The sequence below is a fragment of the Rhinopithecus roxellana genome, chromosome 11 (assembly GCF_007565055.1).
Source record: "Rhinopithecus roxellana isolate Shanxi Qingling chromosome 11, ASM756505v1, whole genome shotgun sequence".
NCBI classification, from domain to species: Eukaryota; Metazoa; Chordata; class Mammalia; order Primates; family Cercopithecidae; genus Rhinopithecus; species Rhinopithecus roxellana.
Genome location: NC_044559.1, coordinates 138,526,788 through 138,548,905, shown reverse-complemented (window position 1 = coordinate 138,548,905; position 22,118 = coordinate 138,526,788). Strand labels below are relative to the sequence as shown.

The window sequence follows — 22,118 nt, the reverse complement described above, 5'->3', positions numbered from 1 at the left end:
CATGGATCAGCCCTGCTCCCGATAGGCCCCGCTCCTGTGCCAACCTCCCTGCATCCCCCACCCTCCCCACCGCTGACCTCCAGCCTGGCCCACGAGGATCTGAAGAAGCAGCTGGCTTGCATCCTGGCGCAGCGAGCCCCATGGAGCCCTACCAACGTCCCAGGGTGGGGTTAGCCCTATGGTGGCTTGGGGCAGAGAGGGGGAGAATCCCAGTGGAGGAAGGCTGCTAGGAGCCCTCGGAGAGCTGCTGGGAGGCGGGGCTCGAGCTGTGCCTCCTAGGTAGGCAGGGCCGAGGTAGCAGTAAGAGGAGGAAGGGCCTGCAAGGCGAAGGGAACCGGGCAGGCGAAGGCATGGCCGCCGGACGGGCGGTGCTGGGCCTGGGAAGCAGCCGGGCCAGGTGAAGCAGCGCGGTGAGCCCCCGGGGGGCCTGCTTCCGCCAAGCCTCACCCTCCCTCCGCCCTCTCTCCGTCTCCTGCCTTCAGAGGACATACATCTTCACCTTTCTCCTGAGCTCCCGGGTCTTTATGCCCCCTCATGACCTGCTGGCCCGTGTGGGGCAGATCTGTGTAGAGCAGAAGCAGCAGCTGGAGGCCGGGCCTGAAAAGGTGATCCGGGGCCTGGCTGGGGCACGGGTCGGGTCAGGGGACGGGAGGTGAGGTCAAGGCTAGGGGCTGGAGGCATGGGGCGGGGTTCCGGGTGGAGTCGGGGGGCGGGGTCAGGGCTAGAGTTGGGCGTGGCCTAGCTGGGGTTGTAGGGTGGGGTCCAGGGTAGTACCAGGGGGTGGGGTCATGGCTGGGGTTGGGTTGTGCGTGCCTGTGGACTAGGGCGCGGGGGCACGTCGCCTCTCCTCAGGGTCACACCGCTTTCAGCGCTGTCGCCCTGCTTTCAACCGCGGGGGGCAGACGGGAGCTCTCCTCTAACTAGATGGCTTGGCTTGGGTTATTTTACTGTGTTGTTTTTATGGGTGACTTCTAATTATAGCAAATGGAATTAGTTTTTTGTCACCTTAGAGATGGGGTAGGTTTTTTGAATATAAGTTTATTTAAGTGAAAAAGAAAGCCAACTTAAGGGGAAGAAAGAAGGAACCAAACAGGAGTCGTGTGGTGGTTCAGGTCTGGCCAAACTGCAGGTGGCACGCAGTTGGGGGCTGTGCCCAGCACAGGGCCTGGGGTGTGGCTCGGGGATGTGGGAAGCTTGCACAATTTGCCATCTTGTCCTCTGCTCTGCCCTGTGGGGCCTCACTCTGTATCCTCTGCTGCCCCAGGCCAAGCTGAAGTCCTTCTCAGCCAAGATCGTGCAGCTCCTGAAGGAGTGGACGGAGGCCTTCCCCTATGACTTCCAGGATGAGAAGGCCATGGCTGAGCTGAAAGCCATCACACACCGTGTCACCCAGTGCGACGAGGTGAGTGCTCCCTGGGCTCTGGTCAGGGTCCTTGGGTGTGTGTCAGGGTCTGCCCTTGGGAGGGTGGGGGCTTCGGGGACAATTCTGTATGTGGTCCCCTTCCATGTTACTCCCCCAGGAGAGTTGCTGGGTGGCCCCATTCAACCTCCCTTCCCCCAGATGACAGCTCAGCTGGCCAGCAGTGGGCCAGGGTCACTCATGATACTGCACACAGGGACCTTGCAGCCCAGTTGCAGGCCTGGCGATCATTGCCTCGACCCTCTCCTGGCCCTTGCTGTTCTTGTCCCTGGAGTGGGAGCCTAATGAGAGTTTGTAAGATTCTGCCTGTCCTGGATTAGTGAGAGGAGGTGGGGGTAAGCCTTTAAATAGGCCTCCCATTTTTCAAATGTCTTCACCCTTGCCTTTGGTGGAGAGAGGACTGGAGATGCCTGGGCCAACTGGGCCTCCACAGTAGAAGCATTCCCTATGCTTAGCAGCTCCTATTCACCCAGAGTACTCCAGGAGGAGCCAGGGATCCCAGGCTGCCCCCACCTAGGGGGCAGAGACTCCTGGCTTTGGCAGAAGCCTTTCCCATGCCTTGAACTGTTCTATGGGCCGCTCCTGCTGCAGGAAGCACCTCAGTGGGCCGCCTCTGAAAAAGTCATGCTTTTCAGACCCAAAAGCTCAGCCTTGAGCCTGTCTCTGCCCTTGGCCTTCTTCTGCAGCAGGACAGCCCACTGAGACACCTCCCCAGCAGTCCTCAGAGGAGCCCACACTGCGCCCCACTTTGTCCTTGAAGGCCTGAAGGCTGAGGTTTAGATAGGAGCTGTGGGCTCACGTTGGTCAGGCACATCCCTGGAGGTGAGATGGATCCTACCCACAGTGGTGGTGGCCTTGCTGCCAGCCCGTGCTGGCACCCTTATTGCCCTCAACCCCACAGGAGAATGGCACAGTGAAGAAGGCCATTGCCCAGATGACGCAGAGCCTGTTGCTGTCCCTGGCTGCCCGGAGCCAGCTCCAGGAACTGCGCGAGAAGCTCCGGCCACCGGCTGTAGACAAGGGGCCCATCCTCAAGACCAAGCCACCAGCCGCCCAGAAGGACATCCTGGGCGTGTGCTGCGACCCCCTGGTGCTGGCCCAGCAGCTGACTCACATTGAGCTGGTCAGTGCTGCTTCATGCCCTGACTGGGGGGCGGGGGCTGCGGGACCACAGTGCCTCTTTCAGCACAGCACTGCAGGCCCCTGCTAGTCACACTGAGCCATCAGGGAAGCCTGCTTGCCAGTCCCAACTGCTACACTTCATGCCAGGTGTGTGTCTATCTGAGTGGCAGGCACCTCTGTGCCTGGCATTCACGTCCTCAGGAGCACAGCAGTGCTGTGTCAGTGGGAGGAGCTGGAGCAGCATTGTCCTGCAGTGGGGACTGCAGTGGCCCTAGGATGGAGGACTGTCCTGGAAGGAGGTGAAGGTCCTATGCCCTGGGCAGCTCCTCCCCTCCTTGTGCCCATGCCTATGCAGTGCTGTCCCTTCTCCAGGGGAGGCTTGTCACCTTCCCTTTGCTGTCTTCCACCCCAGGACAGGGTCAGCAGCATTTACCCTGAGGACTTGATGCAGATCGTCAGCCACATGGACTCCTTGGACAACCACAGGGTAAGTGGGCCAAGGCCTGTGGCACCCCTGCCAGCCCTGTCTGCCTGGCACTTGCACTCCATGCAGGGTGGGTGTGGGCCTCACTTAGCATGCCCCGAGCGCCTCTGGAGTGCTGGAGCTCTGGAGAGCTCCTGATGGATATGGCACTGGCCCTCCTAGCACCTGCTCCAAGAGGCCTTAGATGGCTGTGCTGGTCATGGATGATGAGTGCTGGGAAAGGTCACAGACTTGGGCCGGGGAGCCAGCCTGGCCTGCCAGCTCTGCACTGGGCAGCAAGGAGCCGGCAGGCATGATCAAGGCTGCTGCAGTGTAGGCTGAGCCATGGCTGGGGACCAGGGCCAGCTGTGGGGACTGAGTTGTCCAGCCAGGGTCCTCCAGGCCCCCTATGACCTGCTGTGTCCTTTCCAGTGCCGAGGGGACCTGACCAAGACCTACAGCCTGGAGGCCTATGACAACTGGTTCAACTGCCTGAGCATGCTGGTGGCCACTGAGGTGTGCCGGGTAAGTGCCCACACCCAGCGAGGCCCTGATCCTGCCCCAGAAGTTAGATGATGGAACTTTAAGAGTGAACGCACGAAGTCCCTCTTGCATTGTCAGGGCCTTGGTGGTCCCCCAATCCCAACATATAGCGATTCCTTCAATGACAACAGACACCCTGTCCATGGAGTGCTCCCCACGCCCAGCACCATTTTTCTCGCCTATGTGAGGCTTTGCCAGCCCTCACAGCCCTCTGGGGCAGATGGTGCCCTCCCTTTGATGACTGAGGAGCCTGAGCATAGGCTGTGCGCATGTCTGGGCCTCCCAGACACAGCCATAGACCTGGACCAGCCCACTGTGGCCAGAAGCTAAGTCCCAAGGTCCTCCCTGCCCCTCTGTTCCTCTGCCCGGTGGCCCCAGCTCCTGCTGTCCCCTGGCAGCGCCGTGCTGAGGTCACCTGCCACCTTCCAGGTGGTGAAGAAGAAACACCGGACCCGCATGTTGGAGTTTTTCATTGATGTGGCCCGGGAGTGCTTCAACATCGGGAACTTCAACTCCATGATGGCCATCATCTGTGAGTGACTGGGCACCCAGGGTGGGGCTGCTGCGTGGCCCGCCCCCCAGCCCTGACCCTACCTGCTGTCCTCTGCAGCTGGCATGAACCTCAGTCCTGTGGCGAGGCTGAAGAAAACTTGGTCCAAGGTCAAGACAGCCAAGTTTGATGTCTTGGAGGTAGGCACCTGAGTCCCTGTCACAGCTGCGAGCTGCACCCACTTTGTCCCACAACAGGTCGAAGGGGGCCCTGACAGTGGGGGTGGGGAGCTGCTGCCCTCTCCCTGGGGTCAGCACCTACCTGCTGGCTGAGTTGGCCTGGCGTGTTCGTCCTCCAGCAGTGGGGACTTAAGGTGTCCTCGGTTACTTCAGGCAGACCTGGCATCGCCTAAGGCGAGTTCCAGAGTGGAAGGCGGTTAAGCAAGAATTTGACAAGAGTGGGGTTGTGTTGGAAGACACTGCCTTTTCCTTGGTCAGTGTCTCCAGGTCCTGCCTTGTCTAGATGGCCCAGAGGCCGGCAGACAGGATCACCTGCAGCCTTCCTCAGATGTGTGTGATGACAGAGTCCATTTTTGCAAAGCATGTGTCTTGTAGAGCTGATCAGGTCTGGGAGATGTTGATCTAAGTAGAGGAGCAGAGGGAAGTCTCGAAGGAGGGCAAGGGGGTCAGGCCTGGCAGGCAGGGCAATGACACTTCTTTATGGCTTTCCAGAGGACGCCGGGACCTGAACTCAGAAGCCCTGGCCCCAGAGTTCAGCCAGGCAACCTTGGGCATCCCCTCCCCTGTGCTAACTCCCAGGCTGCCCAGGGGCCAGGTGCCTTCTCTGTCTGCTGCCTCCTGCTCTGCAGAGGGGTATCCTGAGCAGGTCAGAGGAGCATGGGGCTGTGATGCTCACTAGGTCCTCCCTGTGCCCACAGCATCACATGGACCCGTCTAGCAACTTCTGCAACTACCGCACAGCCCTGCAGGGGGCCACGCAGAGGTCCCAGATGGCCAACAGCAGCCGTGAGAAGATTGTCATCCCTGTGTTCAACCTCTTCGTTAAGGACATCTACTTCTTGCACAAAATCCACACCAACCACCTACCCAACGGGCACATTAACTTCAAGGTGAGCTCAGCCCCGTGGGGTCCCAGCACAGGGCAGGCCAGGTGGAAACTGTCTTGAGCTACTGGAGCTGCCAGGCAGTAGCCCTGGGTCAGGGTCTGTGGGTTTCCTGAGCAGTGCCTGAGGTTCACAAGGGCCTTCAAGACCGAAAGCCTTATGGTGGGTCAGGGGTGCTGTTTGACTGCGAGGTTTGAGGTGTACCCGTCTATGCTTCTGGATGGATGGCCTAGTTGCAGAGCTTGGAGTCACAGGGAATTGTATTTATCCAGGACCGTGGTTCCAGCCTGGCCCCAACAGGGAGACAGCCCTGTCCACCCCTGTGGGATTGGAGGTCAGGAGGGGTTTAGGTAGGAAGGGACTTGAGTAGGGAGGAGGCGGCAGAGAATTCCAGATGGAAGTGAAGAGCCTACCTGGTGGGCCTGAAGGCACCTGGTGAGGATGGGAAGGTGGGACATAGGTGGCAGGGCAGGTGTAGGCGACTCTGGGCTGCTGGATGCCTACCTCACACAGGTGAGGGGTGGGCAGGAGCAGGGATCCCTCCGAAGGTCCCAGAGAAGGGACATCATGACACGTTCTGGTTGGCGCCACTGGGCTGGGTGTGGATGGGGTGCCTGCCTCAGGCTGGAGTCATCAGTAGGGCCTTCTTTGGGTCCCTGCACAGAGAGGCAGAGACCCTGCTGCCGGTCTGATGGCCCAGATGGAGGGCTAGATAGAGTGGCCTTGGGGGACACCTGCTGGCTCTGAGGCTGCATGGCATGCCACCATTGCCACAGAGTCAGCGTGCAGGGCCACTGCCCCATCTCGCTGGGACCAGTGAAGTGGGCAGGAGACTGAGGCCAAAACCTGCATCCCCTGCCCTGACCGAGTGTTTGGTGCTTAAGGTGACAGATGAACATCAGTTGGTTTTGTTCCCTTCAGAAATTTTGGGAGATCTCCAGACAGATCCATGAGTTCATGACATGGACACAGGTAGAGTGTCCCTTCGAGAAGGACAAGAAGATTCAGAGTTACCTGCTCACGGCGCCCATCTACAGCGAGGAAGGTGAGGGCTGCCTCCCAATGCAGCATGCCTCCCTCCCCATCTGACTCCTTGTCCAGGCCCGGTGCCCTTTGGGGTTGCCCTGGTAGGTGGCCTGCTGGCTGCTCCATGCCACACAGGGCAGGCTCTGCTCGCACAGGCGAGTGTGCATGAGGGTGGGTCGTGGGATGGATGGAAGAGAAGGACAAGAGACTCAGTTTCCAGTGGCCACTGGAGAGGGTCACATGGGGTTAGGGCAGGAGCTGCAACACGAGGAACCTTCCTAGAGTCCCCAACAGGCAGCCTGAGAGCCCCACACAGCAGAGAACTGTGTTCAGTCCAGCCAGAGGTCACTGTCCCCTTGTCCTGGGCTGCACCCTTGAAGGGACAGCTGGGTTCAGACAGACACTGCATGGGGACGCAGGCTCTGAGGGACTTTCCTGTCTCTCAGCTCTCTTCGTCGCCTCCTTTGAAAGTGAGGGTCCTGAGAACCACATGGAAAAAGACAGCTGGAAGACCCTCAGGTAGGAGAGTGCCAGGGACATGGGAGTCTGTGAGGAAGAGGGAGGACTCAGGGTGGGCACAAGGGTCACCCTCCTGGAAAGGGGGCCTGGGCACTGCCGCGTCCCTGGTGCAGGGCTGCCGGACATGTTTGGTGGGAGGCTGAGGATGGCTTAGACCCGCCGCCCTGCTCGGGCCTGAGTGCTGCCTGTCCCCTGTCCCCCTCTAGGACCACCCTCCTGAACAGAGCCTGAGGCGGATGCAGCCCGCGACGCCAGAGGAAGCACGCGCACTAACTGGGTTTAAATTTCGACTGATGTGGGTTGAGATGAGGAGGCCTCACTGGTTGGGGTCCATTTTGTATATAACTTTTATGAGAAAAAAATGGTAATTATTTCATGCATCAACCTTTGGCACTTACAAAGTTTTTTTTGTTTATTTTAAATAACAGGGCAGGGCCCTGCTTTGGGGAGGGAGAGGGGAGAGTATCATGGGAGATGGCATCCATGATAACATCTTATTCTAATGAAATGTAGATTTTTATTTTCTACTTTTGATTATTAACATCTTATGAAAAAAATATTTTAAAAAACCCAACCAAAACCAACGTGAGCCCTGCCTGCTCGGACGCCTTTCCAGCCAGTGTCTCTGACGTCGGGGTTAGTGCCTTAGAGGGTACTGGGGTCTGGTCTTCCTGCTCTGTGGTTCGGGCTGTGGTGAGTCCCACTCCATCTGGGTGCCTGCCCTCAGGAGGGCTTGTGGCTGGGAGGTCACGTCTGCACACTTCTGGAAGTGAGCCTTTGAGTACAGGCTGTCCAAAGTTTACATTTTCATTTTCCTTTCAGGGATTTGTGGGGTCAGGGAGGGGCAGGGGGCACCTGGCAGCATATTTTCTGTGACAATGTGTCCAGCAAATCATTCTTCAACTACATTTTAGAAAGCAGGAAATCTAAAATAAGGGAGGGAAGCATGGAGTTGTCAGTTTTTTGGGCTGCGACTGAAAGACACACTGAGCTGTGATGAAGAAAAATACACGGCTGACTCCAGGGTGGTGACATTTAGAGCTAGTCTTGAAACCTACCTACAGAGGGGAGGGAGCCAACAGCCCTCCTCCCACCTGGGTGGGCAGCGCCCCTAATTGGAATTGGAAACAAAATTCGCCAGGCCATACTGCTGGAGCCCATTCAGATAAAACTGCCCAATACTGAGAGGTGTTTTCTACACCCAGCTAGAGGAGCACACTCCATTTTCTCATGTCTGACTTCCTGGTGTGAGCCCTGGGCCCTACTGACCATGGCGCAGGACAGCTGTCCTTCAGAAAGCGTGAGGTCCATCCACGCAGACCGTCTCCCTTGCAGGAATTCCGCACCCTCGTCCCTCTCTGCATTCCCGGCTTCTGCAGGAGCCTTGATTAATGGGGAAGCCTGGGTGAGGATGGGCCAGGTCCCAATTCCCAAAGCTCCTGGGAGAGCCTGAAGACACTGGGAGAGGCTGGGCCTGGGGAGGAGGCAGCCCTAGGCCCGCTGCCCATGCCTCTGGTCCTGGGTGGAGCAGGAATAGTTCCACTGTATTGTCACAGTGTGTTTGCACTTTCTGAGGTTCTAGCTAGTACAGATTGCATATTGATAGTACATATTGCTTTGTTTATGTCTTTGAGATGAGAAAGGCTTAAAACTTGAGAATATATATTTGGAATACAGCCTTAGAACGGTTTCTGTACACATCCACGTGCACTTCACGGGTGATCAGTTCTAGTACCTACTTGAAACAGTGTCTATGTTTGCTACTTTATTTTCCCAATTTGATACATACCCTGACCTGATGTTTTGGTATTTAAGATGAACTCTGAGTATGAAGCTGTACCATAATGCAGGATGTCAGTTTTGGTGTGACTGGACATACTTGCTTCAATAAAAGAACACGTCACTCCCCTCCCTTGCCTGCTATGTGTGTACGGTGAGGGGGCAGCCCTACTGCTGGCTGGAGACGTGGGTCCTCTGGGGCAGGGAGGAGGGTGAGGCTGCCAGGCCTGCTGTGGCCTTCCCAGGAGGGACTGGGCAAGGGACTTTTGTCTCCAGTTGGCAACACTTTCTGACAATGGGCTTTCCACTGAATAAGGCAAGACTCGAAAAAAGCTATAGGAGGCATGTTTAGTCCTACTTTCCTCAATGTGAGCTCCAAAAAGATGTCACTGGCTGCTGTATTGCATGGTCACATGGTCATGTAAGTTCAGAATACCTAGTTAAGCCAGGCTGTATGGGCTGTGTTACTGCAGAGGAGTCAGATGGCCTCTCTGGGGCAGGGGAGGTTGGGGAACCCGTGGACGCAATCCTGCAGGGCAGCCTGCAGAAAGCAGGTCTGGAGGGGCTGCTTCTGGTGTCATGAGTTATACTCAAGAGTAACAGAGAAGAGGGGTTCTTTGGGGGGCACATGAGAGCTCAAGAATTGAAGAAAAAGAACTAAGGCTCCAGAACCAGGACATGGTACTCCCATCTGCTCCTCCAACCTGCCCATTCCCGCGGTTCTCAGGCCCGGACTAGGTGGGGACTGCACCCCAGGGATAACTCAGCTCATCTTTCACTATGTGCTGAGTGTCATCATTCCCACGAGATGAGCGCCATCCCACAGAAACCTTTCTGGGGTACGGGCATGTTCTGTATCTGTGCTGTCCAGTACAGCAGCTGCCAACCACATGTGGGTCCTGTCCACTGGGATGTGGCCAGTGTGACCCAGGGGCTGAATTTGGGATGTGAATTTGGACAGCCAGGGGCCCCTGTGTTGGATGGAAGCTGGGCCTTGGGGCCTTGCCACCCCATGCACCCAGTGCTGTCTGTGGACTGGCCCATGCAGTGGGCAGTACAGGACAGGTGCTCAGGTGTCTGTGGAGGAAATGGGGACATGGAGATGATGCTTGAGCTTTTAGTGAATGATATTTTTTAGGTCTTTAAATCCAATGGCATCCCTAATTTCCTGGTGAAGTTATTTTTGGGTGTTCATCTGCCTCAGCTGAAGAAGGGGGAGTGCATAATTTGCCCTGGCCTTGCATACAGCCTCAAGCTGGGCGGGCCATCCTCTGCCATGGGCAGTGGCTCTCAAGCGTGGGTCCCTGGGAACCTGTTTGAATGTCCATTCTTAGGCCCCTCCACACACCTCCTGAACTGGCAACATGGTGGGGACCTAGTCCAAGCCCTGGGCCGCACAGTACGTGCGAGAAGCACTCAGTGGGTGACAGTCCCTGTGTGATGGCTGAATGTCACCCTTCAAACATGTTTCAGGAACAAATGGATGTCAGAGTGTCAGATGTAGCAGAATAAGCTAAAGATCTGTACTAAGCCATGGAGACTTCTGTGACACATTTTGCTTGTGACACACACCTACTATGCCCATACGTGAACATAGGCCCTGCTACTCAGGGAGGCACAAGGCAGCAGGGAGGGAGCAAGGAGCTGGGGAACCTGGAGTGAGTGCTGGTCTTCAGCCCCCAGCTGGAGAAGCTTGGACAAACTGTTCACCTTATAGCCTCCATGTTCTCATTTGATCTCCCTTGCAGGGCTGTGGTGGCAGACAGAGCAGGCACCCGGTTCATTGTCAGCACAGTCAGTGCTGTCTGTGGACTGGCCCTGGTGCTAGGGACGTCAAGCAGCACTTCTGCAAAAGGACACAGCACCTTTTGGGAAAAGTGAAGCAAAGTCTTCTAAGAAGCAAAGGCAGACAGAACAGGCACCTGGTCCACTGTCAGCACAGTCGGTACTTGCTGTGGACTGGCCCTGGTGCTCGGGACGCCAAGCAGCACTTCTGCAAAAGGCCACAGCACCGTTTGGGAAAAGTGAAGCAAAGGCTCCCTTCTCAAAGGAACACCTGGGGTCCTGGTCAATACGAAGCATGTTAGCATTCCCCATAGTCACTGTTCAATCCAACTGGCACAGAAATATAAATGGGAAAGAATTCCCACAAATTTACATTCAAAACTTCAAGAGGCAAAACTAAACTGCAGGCCAGTTTAGATGATGTTAACACAATTTCAATCTTTACTCCCAACAAGGAAGTCAGGATACTGTGAGGAAGGTGAGGGGCTGACTGAACACCTCACAAGTATCTACCCCACAGCACCGGGATGCTCAGGTGCAGACGCTCAGGTACGACTCTACAGCAGCAGGGCTGAGTGGTTCAGCAACAGTGCAGGGAAGAGTGTAAGAAAGTAAACTGCACCACTTGTCCATTTCTGGCAGTGTGAGAGATGAAGTGTGTGCCCACTGAAAATGATAGATAAAGTTGTACCAAATTTAAAAATCCAAGTGAAGGCAGGAAGCCAGAGAAGTCAGGGAAGCTCTGAAGCCTGCTTTGCCTGAGGGTAAGGACCATGAACTTCTGTTTTCAAGTCCACAGGGGTAGAGAAAAACGTCCAGGGCCTGCCTCAAGATGAAGAACCAAATAGGAGACCCCAGCCCATAAAGCTGGCATCTCAAAGAACCACCCCTCAGTGCAGCCGTAAGGCGCTCCATCCAAACCCCACAGAGGGAGCTAGGAAAAGCTCCCTGATTTGAACCTCAGCACTGAATGGAGGCAGGAAAATTTTACCTTGATAATTGATAACGATGAATCAGTGAGCTTCACAAAATTTTGCAGCACAAATCAACACTGGTCCAACAAACTTTAAGCTGAGAATTCTTTGAACTGGCCCTGAACCTGTACTGCCCCTAAACATCCAGTAGAAACAAACATTCTGACCTATATTCCAGCTTTTTAAAAAAATCTCCTTAGCTGTGTCTAATTTTGTTCAACCCATCTGTTGTATTTAAAAAATTCAATTATTGTAGTTTTCATTTCTAGATGCTCTATTTGGTTCTTTTCCAAATCTGATCATAATTCTGAAGAAATTACCAGAATCTAACACATAAAGCATTGGAAAACAAGAAACAGGTTGAGACATGGAGGGCACAACGGTTTTAACATGTTATCAGAGTTAGAGAAGCAAAGAGAGAATGAGACAGAAATCATTTTTGAAAAGAAAACAGCTGAGAATTTTTCAGAGTAACAATCCAAGGAACCCAAAGAATCTCAAGCAGGACCAGAAAAAAAATAAACCCACACACAGATGTATCATAGTGACACAGAATAGAAAAGAAGAGAGTGGATTACTTTCAATGGATGATGGCTGTTACGCTGATGATTCACAGCAGAAATAACTGAAGCCAAGAGACAGTGGAGTAGTAACTCCAATGTGCTAAAAAGACGAATAATGGCCAATTTAGAATTCTCTACTTTTTAAAACTATTTACTAAATGAGAGATAATAAAGATATTTACAGACAAACTCAATGGCGTTTGCTATCCACAGACCTTCCCTAAAAGAAAAACTAAAGGATGGATCTTGACTCTTACTGCAACTCATACACAAAACGATTTCCAGATGGATCACAGACCTAAATATGAAAAGCAATGCAATGAAGTGTCAAAAAAAGAATTTAAAAAATTCTAGAGTAGGAAAGGTTTCTTAAATTGGACACCAAAATCACTAGCCATAAAATAAAATTGGTTTTTATTGAAATTAAGAACTTTTGTTTACTGACAGATAACATTAACATAGTGAAAGAGAGGCCATTGCTAGGAGAAGGTATGTGTAATATGCAAATCTGACAAAGGACTCAAATTCAAAATTCAGAATTAACCCCCACAAATCAACTAAAAAAAAAATCAAACTTTTTTTTTTTTTTTTAAAAGGCAGAAAAACTTCAACAGGCATTTCACAAAAGAAGATATCTAAATGGCCAATAAGTATATGCTAAGGTACTTGATATCATTCCCTGATTATAAACTAAGATGAAAAGAACTGTACATACCCATTAGAAATTATAATTAAAGAGTTTAAATTAAAAACACTGGAAATACTGTGTTGGGGAGGATGTAAAGCAACTGATCTCTCATACATGGCTGGTAAGGGTTATTTAAAAGGATTGAAAAAAATCTGCCTACTCCTGGCAAAGCTGATCAAGAAAAAATAGAAGGCATAAATATATCAGGAATGAGAAAAAAAGGATATCACTATAGATCTTATACATATCACAGAGATAATAGGAGGATATTGATTTCATCTGAATTTTCAAATTTATCAGTATAAATTCCTAGAAAATTATGATTTACCCAAAATAACTCAATGAAAGCTTATTCTACAAAAAATAGAAAGTCTGAATACTTATATAATTACTAAATAAATTGAACAACTGATCAAAAATCTTCCCAGATAGGAAAGTTCATGCCCAAGTGGCTTTCAGGCAGTTCTTCCAGGCAGTCCCAAATATTCAAGGAAGAAATGAATTCTAGTTTTACAAAACTTTTTTAGAAACAGAGTAAGAAGGAACACTTGTAACTTAGTTTATAAGCTAGTATAACCTCAACAGAAAAAAGCCTAACGAGGGCCAGGCATGGTGGCTCACACCTGTAATCTCTGCACTTTGGGAGGTCAAGGTGGGAAGATTACTTGAAATCAGGAGCTTGAGACCAGCCTGGACAACAAATCAAGACCCTGTCTGTACACACAAACAAACAACAACAACAACAACAACAAAAATGAGTCAGGTGCAGGGGTGTGTGCCTGTGGTCCCAGCTACTTGAGAGGCTGAGGAAGGGGGATCACTTAAGCCCGGAGGTTGAGGCTGCAATGAGCCATGATCGCCCCCACTGCACTCCAGCCTTGGAGACAGAGCAAGATCCTGTCAATTAAAACAACAAATAAACAAAAATGCCCGACAAGGAAGAGAAAGGGAAGTCATAGGCAATCTCATTCATGAACATAGATTAAAAATACCTGAAGTATATACATACTCACACCCCCGACATGAATACATATGAGATGTGTAAATGTGAATACTTACATGTGTGTATATGTAAGCAAACCAAATCAAACAATGTAAAATAAAAATAACACATCACGACTGAAATTCGTCCCAAGAATGCAAAAGTACTTGAGAAAATCTATTAATTCATCAATTTAATACTTTAAAGGAGCGGAAAAATTATATTAACATCTCAACAGATGTAGTAAAAGTATCTGATAAATGCTCTTAGGTGGATAAAAACTCACTAAGTAATAACAGAAGGGAAGTTTTTCAAGTTGATGGGGTTATCTACGAAAACACCTCCAACAAACATCACACTTACTGATGAAACCCTGAAAGCAGTGCCCTTGAAATTAGAAACAGGGCAGGGAGCCCACTATTACCACTTCCATCAGCATTGCACAACAAATCCTACCAAGCATAGGAGGACAAGAAAAAGAACTAAAGACCTAAAAATGGAAAGGAAACAAAACTCACTATTCATATGTATGATATGATGTAAAACACGAAAAATGCAAAAGAATTCTAATTACTAGAATTAAGAGTTTTTGGCAAAGTTTCTGAACACAAAAATTAACATGCAAAATCAATGATTTCTAAACACCAGTAACACAAAAGATAAGGTACAATGGTATCAAAAATGCAGAGTAACTAGGAAGAATCTGAAAAACAGCACATGTAAGTCCACAGTGTGAAAAATTATAAAACGTAATTGAAAGACAATAAAGCCAAATAGAACAGATTGGAAGACTTCGTATCATAAAGACTCCCCAAAGTGATCTTACAGATTCAATGAAATTCTAATCAAATGCATACATTTTCATGAAACCTAATAAGTATATTCTAAAATTTATATGAAATTACAAAGCCTGTGATAGCTGTGACAATCTTTAAGAACAAGCTGAGTGGACTACATGTCCCAAATATTGACTAGCATAAAGTTACAATAACTTATACCATGCAATGCTAATGGTCAGTGATAGAGTGGTAGCCTAACAGAACAGAAGAGAGCATAGAATCAGACTCATGCATACAGGGACATCTGATGGGATATAAGAATGGTTTTGCAGATCAGCAGGTAAAGTACATAGTGCTGGAAATAAGTGAAATGCAATCCTTACATCATACACAAAAATCTCTTCCACTTAGGTTAAAGAACTGAGAAAAGCGAAATTACATGGGAGATACTGAGATTATACAACAGTATTTTTAAAGAAATCCTTCCCTATTATGAGGTCATAAATCAATGAAAAGTAGAAACCAATTCCTTACTAAAGAAAATACACATCACTTGAGAAGATACACATCGTTTGAGCCTAGGAGTTTGAGATCAGCCTGGGTAAATAGGGGGACCCCTGTTCCTATTAAAAAAAAAAAAAAACTAGTCAGGGGAGGTGGTGAATGCCTGTGGTCTCAGCTACTCAGGAGGTGAGGCAGGAGGACTGCCTGAGCCCAGGAGGTTGAGGCTGCAGTGAGCCATGACAGCACCACTGCATTCCAGCCTCTAGCCTCCTGGGCAAGTGTGAGACCTCGTCTCAAAAAAAAAAAAAAAAAAAAAAAAAAGATATACAGATGGAAAATAAGCATATGAAGAGATGCTCCACATCATATGTCATCAGATAAATGTAAAGTAAAACAACGAGATACTACTATGCACCTATTTAAAAGGCCAAAATTGAAACACTGACAACACCATATGGTGGCGAGGATGTGGAGCAACAGGAACTCTCATTCATTGCTGGTGGGAATGCAAAATGGTACAGCCACATTGGAAGACAGTTTGGCAGGTTTCCACAAAGCTAATAAGCTAAACATACTCTTACCATATGATTCAGCAACTGTGTTCCTTGTTATTTGTTTAAAGGTTGAAAACATGTCCACACAAAAACCTGCACATGGATGTTTATGGCAGTTTTATTAATAATTGCCAAAATTTGGAAGCAACCCAGATGCCCTTCAATAGGTGTATGAACTGTGGTTACATCCAATGAAATATTATTCATTACTAAAAAGAAATGAGCTGTCAAGCCATAAAAAGGCATGGAAGAAACTTAAATGCATACTACTAAGTCAAAGAAGTCAATCTGAAAAGGCTACATGCTGTATGATTCCAACTATATGACATTCTGGAAAAAGCAAAACTATGGAGACAGTGAAAACATCAGTGATTGCTAGGGGTTAGAGGGTAAGCAGAGATGAATAGTCAGCCTAGAGGATTTTTGGGGCAGTGAGACTGTTCTGTATCATACTGTAACACTGGATGTCATCATACATTTGTCTAAACCCATAGAATGTACAAGAATGAACCCTAACGTAAACTATGGACTTTAGGTGATTATTTTGTGTCAATGTGGGTTCACTGGTTGTAACAAATGTACCACTGTGGTGGCAGATGTAGATAATGGAAAAAACTGTGCATGTGTGTGGGCAGGGGGACGTAAGGAAACTCCACGTACTTTCTGTTCAATTTTTCTGTGAACCTAAAATTGCTCTAAAAAATAAATTCTATTGAAAAAAGCAGAAATCATAAAGAAAAAAGATAGTCACAATAAAGTTAGTTTTTTATTCATCAAAAAGTACCACCAAAAATGGGAAAAGACAAACCACATTGGTCTTGATGGGAGAAGGTATCTGCAAACATTAAACCAACAAGAACTGGTATCCAGAATACATGAAGAATCCCTAGGAACTGGTAAAAATGAACAAAAAGACTAGAGATAAATCGTAACTACAGTTCATGCCTAAAGCCCACTCAATTGGCAAGAATTAATAAGCCCAACAAAATTAAGTACTGTCAAGGATGCAAAATGAACTCACCCAGTGCTGGAAGGTGGTCCACTTTGGAAAGTTAAACATGCACACAACTGATGGCTCAGCATTTTTACTCCTGGAGAAATTCTGGTACACTTAAAAGAGATGTTCACGATAACACTCATGTTAACAGCAAAAGCAAACCACAAAAGTCTACACAGAACCCAAAGAGTTACCAACAAGAGAATATAAAAACAAACTGGAAACAACCGAAGTATCTTAGTATAGTAGTACATTCATACTGAAGGGGTTAAAGTATGCCATTCTGGCATACTATTTAAATTAAAGACACATGAAAAACAGCAGGTACAAAAAGGTGACTGACCTTCGTGCTGTTTAAGAGCAGGAGATGGATTCCAGTGTGAAAGACACTATACTAGAAGGAAAGGCATCAAACATCTTTACCTTCAATGACAAGAAGTTTGAGACCAGGAGAATATTGTATAGACCTTGTTAGAATAACTATTTTTTAAGCCGCCCACAAAATATAGTCACATTTTCACAGTTTACTAGTCTTTGTCCCAATTCAGTATTTAAGTAACTGACTCTACTTCTTTTGTTTTTTATTTCTTTATGAGGGCTCCTGCGCCACATAAAATTTGTATTACATAGATTTATATGCTTTTCTCTTGTTAATCTATCCTATGCCAATTTAATCTTCAAGCCCAGCTGGGACCCTGAGAAGATGGGAAGGAGTTTTCCCCCTCCCTACAGTACAATGAAATACTATTCAATAATAAAAATTAACTAATTCTGAGAATAACATGAGTGAACTTCAGAAACACTGAATGAAAGAGAATATATAATGAAGTAATAATGTATATAAATTCAAAACCAGGCAAAACAGTCTGTTGGGAGATACGTAACTGGGAAAACTATGAAGAAAAGCAAGTAAAAACTATCACAAAAATCAGAGCATGACTATTATGGAGAGGGTGAGTGCAGGTGATCAAGAAGGGGCACAAGGGACCTGTCCCCTGGTAATGCCCCATATTTTAACCTGAACAGCTGCGGCACTGCTGTTTTATTTTTAAAGTACACAATTACATGTGTAATGTTCTGTCTTTATACTTTACAACAGAAATAAATTTATCACATTTTCATTTAACTTTTGATAATAAAATACTTTATTGGTACCATTTAATAAATGTCAAAAACATATAACATTTCCATTGCTTAGCTTCCATCTTTAAACTACAAGCTAGTTTAAAAACAACAGGAACGAAAGTAAACTCATTTGATTCTCTCAAAAAACAAGCTGTAACTTACCTTTGCAAATAATTAAGTTCTCTCACTTTAAATATCATAATTCAATGGTTTTCATAATAAATAATTATAATAATACATAAAAGGAGACAGTGGCCTGAATTATTTTGCAGAGAACATTTCACATATCTTTAAAAAAATCACGGGCCGGACGCGGTGGCTCAAGCCTGTAATCCCAGCACTTTGGGAGGCCGAGATGGGCAGATCACAAGGTCAGGAGATTGAGACCATCCTGGCTAACATGGTGAAACCCTGTCTCTACTAAAAAATACAAAAACCAGCCGGGCGAGGTGGTGGGCGCCTGTAGTCCCAGCTACTCGGGAGGCTGAGGCAGGAGAATGGCGTGAACCCGGGAGGCGGAGCTTGCAGTGAGCCGAGATCGCCCCACTGCACTCCAGCCTGGGTGACAGAGCAAGACTCCGTATCAAAAAAAAAAAAAAAAAAAAAATCACTAAACTACCACAACTTAATATCTGTAAGAATAAATGGGTAAGAGTTATTGTAATATTGAATTAATATAGCACCTAGAATTTTGAAATTTGTAATATTTCAGATTATATGGTTTACTGAGAAAAAGAATAATGATTTTTCTTCAGTGAATTTTCAGGGGTTTTCAACATAGGTCTCTTTTAAAAGTCAAAGGTTAAAAAATTTATGCATACTAGGAATTGACCTGATGGTAACAGATCCATGTGTGACAAATAATGTAGTGCAGTCCTATGTGAATATAATTTCTTCTTCACTTTGTCTCATTAATTTATACCTCAGTTAAAACATTCTATATACAAGTGATATATTTCTCTAAAACATTCCATATTTCAGATTTCCATTCAGACTATCTTCCCCTCCTCCCTTTTCTCAAATCAGAGTGATCTTGTGGCATACATTTGCTTTTTCTCTCCACGATGAAACTCTTTTTCAACTCAAAGTATTATAGTAATGCAAATAGAAATGTAGCATATATTAATACATTAGAAAAAAGGATAGTAAATACATATGGATCCATGCCAAATGAGAAAACTGAAAGCAAAAACAAACAAAACCATGCTATGCTCATCTATTCTGACCCACCATGGGAAGACCCTGATGTAGATGGCTAACATAAACTAATGTTCCCAGACACAGCTAGGATCCTGTACTCCAACATAATTAAATGCTCTGTTAAAAATGTTTCTATGTTCTTTTCTGTTTGTTCAAAATAGTTTACAGCAACTCTGACTACTAATCCTGAAAATGATAATGTAATAACATTATATTTTTAATCAAGCCATAGATTCTAACCTATTTTCTACTATTACCCATTTGCTTAAAAACAGACTTTCAGGGGTGTAAGCAACAGTAAGTTAAGGAGTTTTTATTTCTACCTTTCTCTTGACTGACTGATTGGGGATTTCAGATGTGTCAATTAATTATCCTCTACTTCAGTGGAAAAGGATTCTTCGAGCTATCAAATCAAGCAGGCTGACTCAGGGGTGGCAGGTGAAGATACCTGTCCACACACTATGCTCCATCTCCTCTGTAAGAATGTGCTGTTCTCCACCCAACAGCGGCCCAGCACATTCCATCCACTCCACCTAGATGCAATCAGGACACCATGCAATCCCACACACAGTCAGAACATGGGCACCAGGTAGAACTCAAAACAACTTTTGGGACAAATGTGAGATTTCAATTTGTCAATTATTCCATAGTGCAGTATTCTCACGAAACAGAGATTTTGTGTTGAAACATCTGCTTTTTCTTCTTACATCAAGTTGAATTGCTAAAGTAATGTCAGAAAGAATATGAAAATGTAAACAAGTCTTTTCCAAAAGAGGCACTGTATCTGGAAGTAGAAGTAAGGCTAAATAAATAGTGCTGGTTTGTGGTTCACACAGTAACACATTAATTATGATTTCAACCAACAGCTTCGCTGTTTGTCCTGTATGCCTGTTTATGAAGATGCGTCTCTATTTCCTCCCTGAAGACCAGCATTCCCAGGTGGGAGTGAGAGGCCTCATTCATGGCTTTAGACTGGATGCACATGCGGTACTGCTCGGGGGGCAGCTCATCAGCACAGCGCTTTTCATGCCAGAGGTGGAAAAGACCAGGAACCGGAGTCCGAATCACAATGAGGTCACCATGTAAGTATTTTCGATAAAGATGAACATCTTCTCCACCCCAACCTTTCACTTCCATGTCAAATCCACCTGTAAGATCAAAACTGACACTATAAATATCTGCCTATTATTAGCCAGAGCACAAGGATATATATATAAATGTTTAAATGTTCTGCTTCAAAAGGGATGGGATCGTTTGACACAAAGATAGCATGAGACACCTGGCATGGAGGAGTGACTTCCAATCACTGGAAGTTCAGTTTTGAGCTGACACTTGGACTCAAGGAGTTCAAGATTGGTTGTTGAGAGTATCAAAATGGGGTTAAATATATAAGAACACTTTGTAAATTTCACAGTCCTGTAGAAAATCTACAGAAAGTCAAAGGAGAAGAAAATACAAGTCACCTATAATCTCACCACCATTAAATTTTTATGTTTTCTTTTGTTTTTTTTTTTGAGACAGGGTCTCACTCTGTCACCCAGACTGGAGTGCAGTAGTGTGATCATGGCTCACTGCAGCATCAACCTCCGTGGCTCAGGTGATCCTCCCGTCTCAGCCCCCTAAGCAGCTGGAACCACAGGTGCATGCCACCATACTCGGCTGGTTTTTTTTTTTTTTTTTTTTGTGGAGATGTATCATCATGTTGCCCAGGCTGGTCTCGAACTCTGGGTTCAAGTGATCTGCCCACTTGGCCTCCCAAAGTGCTAGATTACAGGCTTTAGCCACTGAGACCAGCCACATTTTCTATCCTTTGAGACACATGCTTTTCTGGGCTATAGAAAAACTCCCCAGAGAGGAAAAAGAAGAAAGGGCCAAGCTGGAGATAGAAATTTGAGAATGGGTCCATAGATTATTTAAAGCTATAGGAATGAATGAAATTACTGAAGGAATTGGGAAGGAAAACACGGCCTAGGTCTATACACTAAGAAATGCCAATTTCTAGAGATTAAATAGAGGTAGAGAAAGTCAGGAAAAGAGATTGAGAAGTGGCCCCAGGTGAGGGAGAAAATTCTGGAAAAGGTGCCATTGGAGTAGCCATGTGAAGAAAGTGTCTTGAGGAAGAAGTTGTCAAGTGTGTGCTATTCAGTGAAGAATTTAAAAAGAACTGACTGGACCTGGCAGCCTAAATGTTACTTACAAATTTACCCAGAACAATTTTGATAGAGTGATGGGGCAGAAGGCTAACTGGAGTGGGCAGACCCATAAAACGGGAGACAAAGTTGAGACTATTTTCAAGCCAGGTTCAAGCTAAACGACTAACATTTTAAAGATGCAGGGAGAATGCAAACCAGAGTTTTTTTGAAGAGCTAGAAAACTGATTCTTAAAAACCTAGAAAAAAATTCTTTAAGAGTGAGGCTTCCAAATTAATTCTATTTTTTTAGAGACAAGGTCTCTGTCACCCAGGCTGGAGTTAAGTAGGATGATTATAGCTCACTGTAACCTCAAATTCCTGGGCTTAAGCAATCTTCCTGCCTCAGCCTCCTGAGTAGCTAGAACTACAGGTGTGTGCCACCACACCTGGCCAATTACAAAAAAATTTTGTAGAGACAGGCTTGCACGATGTTGCCCAGGATGGTCTCAAACTCCTGGCCTTAAGCCCTTCTGTCTTGGCCTCTGAAAACATTAAGACTACAAGTGTTAGTCACTATGCCCTGCCATCTGTTAAACAACTTTTTTTTTTTTGAGCCTCCCAAGTAGCTGGGATTACAGGCATGCACCACCACGCTCAGCTAATTTTTGTATTTTTAGTAGAGATGGGTTTTCACCATGTTGGTCAGGCTGGTCTTGAACTCCTGACCTCAGGTGATCCACCCACTTTGGCCTCCCAAAGTGCTGGGATTACAGGTGTGAGTCACTGTGCCTGGTCCGTCAAATAATTTTTATTTTTCAGAGATGTGGTCTCACTCTGTTGCCCAGGCTGGAGTACAGAGGTATAATCATAGCTTACTGTAGCCTCCAACTCCTGGGCTCAAGTGATCCTTCTGCCTCAGCTCCTTAGTAAGTGGGACCACAAGTTCGAGCCACCATGCCTGGCTCCTGTCAAATAATTCTATCCCGCTTAATTTCACATTAACAGGATGGACAATAATCCGGAGATCTCTGAAAAGTATTAAACAATCAGAGCTTTACTAAATGCTATGTCTGAGACATATCAGCTTTTCTTCCTTGTAGATATAAGCTCTTAGAATATTAGAGATGGTACATATACTTAAAACAAATGGGGCATTCCCAGTTTCTGGTCTGGTATGTCCGGGGCTAAGAAGTCATCACTCCATCCTAACAAGTCAAAAGCTGAACACTGAAAAATCAACAACTCCTCTTAGGTCTCTCACAGAGAAGTGAGGTCACAGGGTAAACCGCTGCCCTCAAAACTGGTGAGACAGGCAGATACAAAGAATGCCAACTTACTGGAGCAGAAATC

At 47.1% G+C, this 22,118-nt stretch overlaps 2 protein-coding genes across 6 annotated transcripts in view; one reads left to right on the top strand and one right to left on the bottom strand.

The window, feature by feature from the left end:
* The window catches only part of RASGEF1A (RasGEF domain family member 1A), a 36,010-nt gene extending 27,395 nt beyond the window's left edge, over window positions 1-8,615 (top strand). For 2 of the 3 annotated variants that reach the window (XM_030940897.1, XM_030940896.1), the window contains exons 3-13: window positions 483-605; window positions 1,265-1,402; window positions 2,322-2,543; window positions 2,955-3,029; window positions 3,438-3,530; window positions 3,978-4,080; window positions 4,159-4,238; window positions 4,976-5,167; window positions 6,083-6,206; window positions 6,634-6,706; window positions 6,913-8,614. In XM_030940897.1, the coding sequence (XP_030796757.1) occupies window positions 483-605; window positions 1,265-1,402; window positions 2,322-2,543; window positions 2,955-3,029; window positions 3,438-3,530; window positions 3,978-4,080; window positions 4,159-4,238; window positions 4,976-5,167; window positions 6,083-6,206; window positions 6,634-6,706; window positions 6,913-6,937 (1,248 nt within the window). In that variant the 3' untranslated portion in view covers window positions 6,938-8,614. Of the gene's footprint in view, window positions 1-482; window positions 606-1,264; window positions 1,403-2,321; window positions 2,544-2,954; window positions 3,030-3,437; window positions 3,531-3,977; window positions 4,081-4,158; window positions 4,239-4,975; window positions 5,168-6,082; window positions 6,207-6,633; window positions 6,707-6,912 lie in introns of all 3 variants that reach the window. The other variant, XM_030940895.1, reaches the window with a different exon arrangement.
* Window positions 8,616-17,924: 9,309 nt separating this feature from the next.
* Window positions 17,925-22,118, bottom strand: part of CSGALNACT2 (chondroitin sulfate N-acetylgalactosaminyltransferase 2) — a 45,782-nt gene continuing 41,588 nt past the window's right edge. For all 3 annotated transcript variants that reach the window (XM_010352975.2, XM_030940618.1, XM_030940617.1), the window contains one exon: window positions 17,925-19,784. In XM_010352975.2, the coding sequence (XP_010351277.2) occupies window positions 19,492-19,784 (293 nt within the window). In that variant the 3' untranslated portion in view covers window positions 17,925-19,491. The remainder of the gene's footprint in view (window positions 19,785-22,118) is intronic.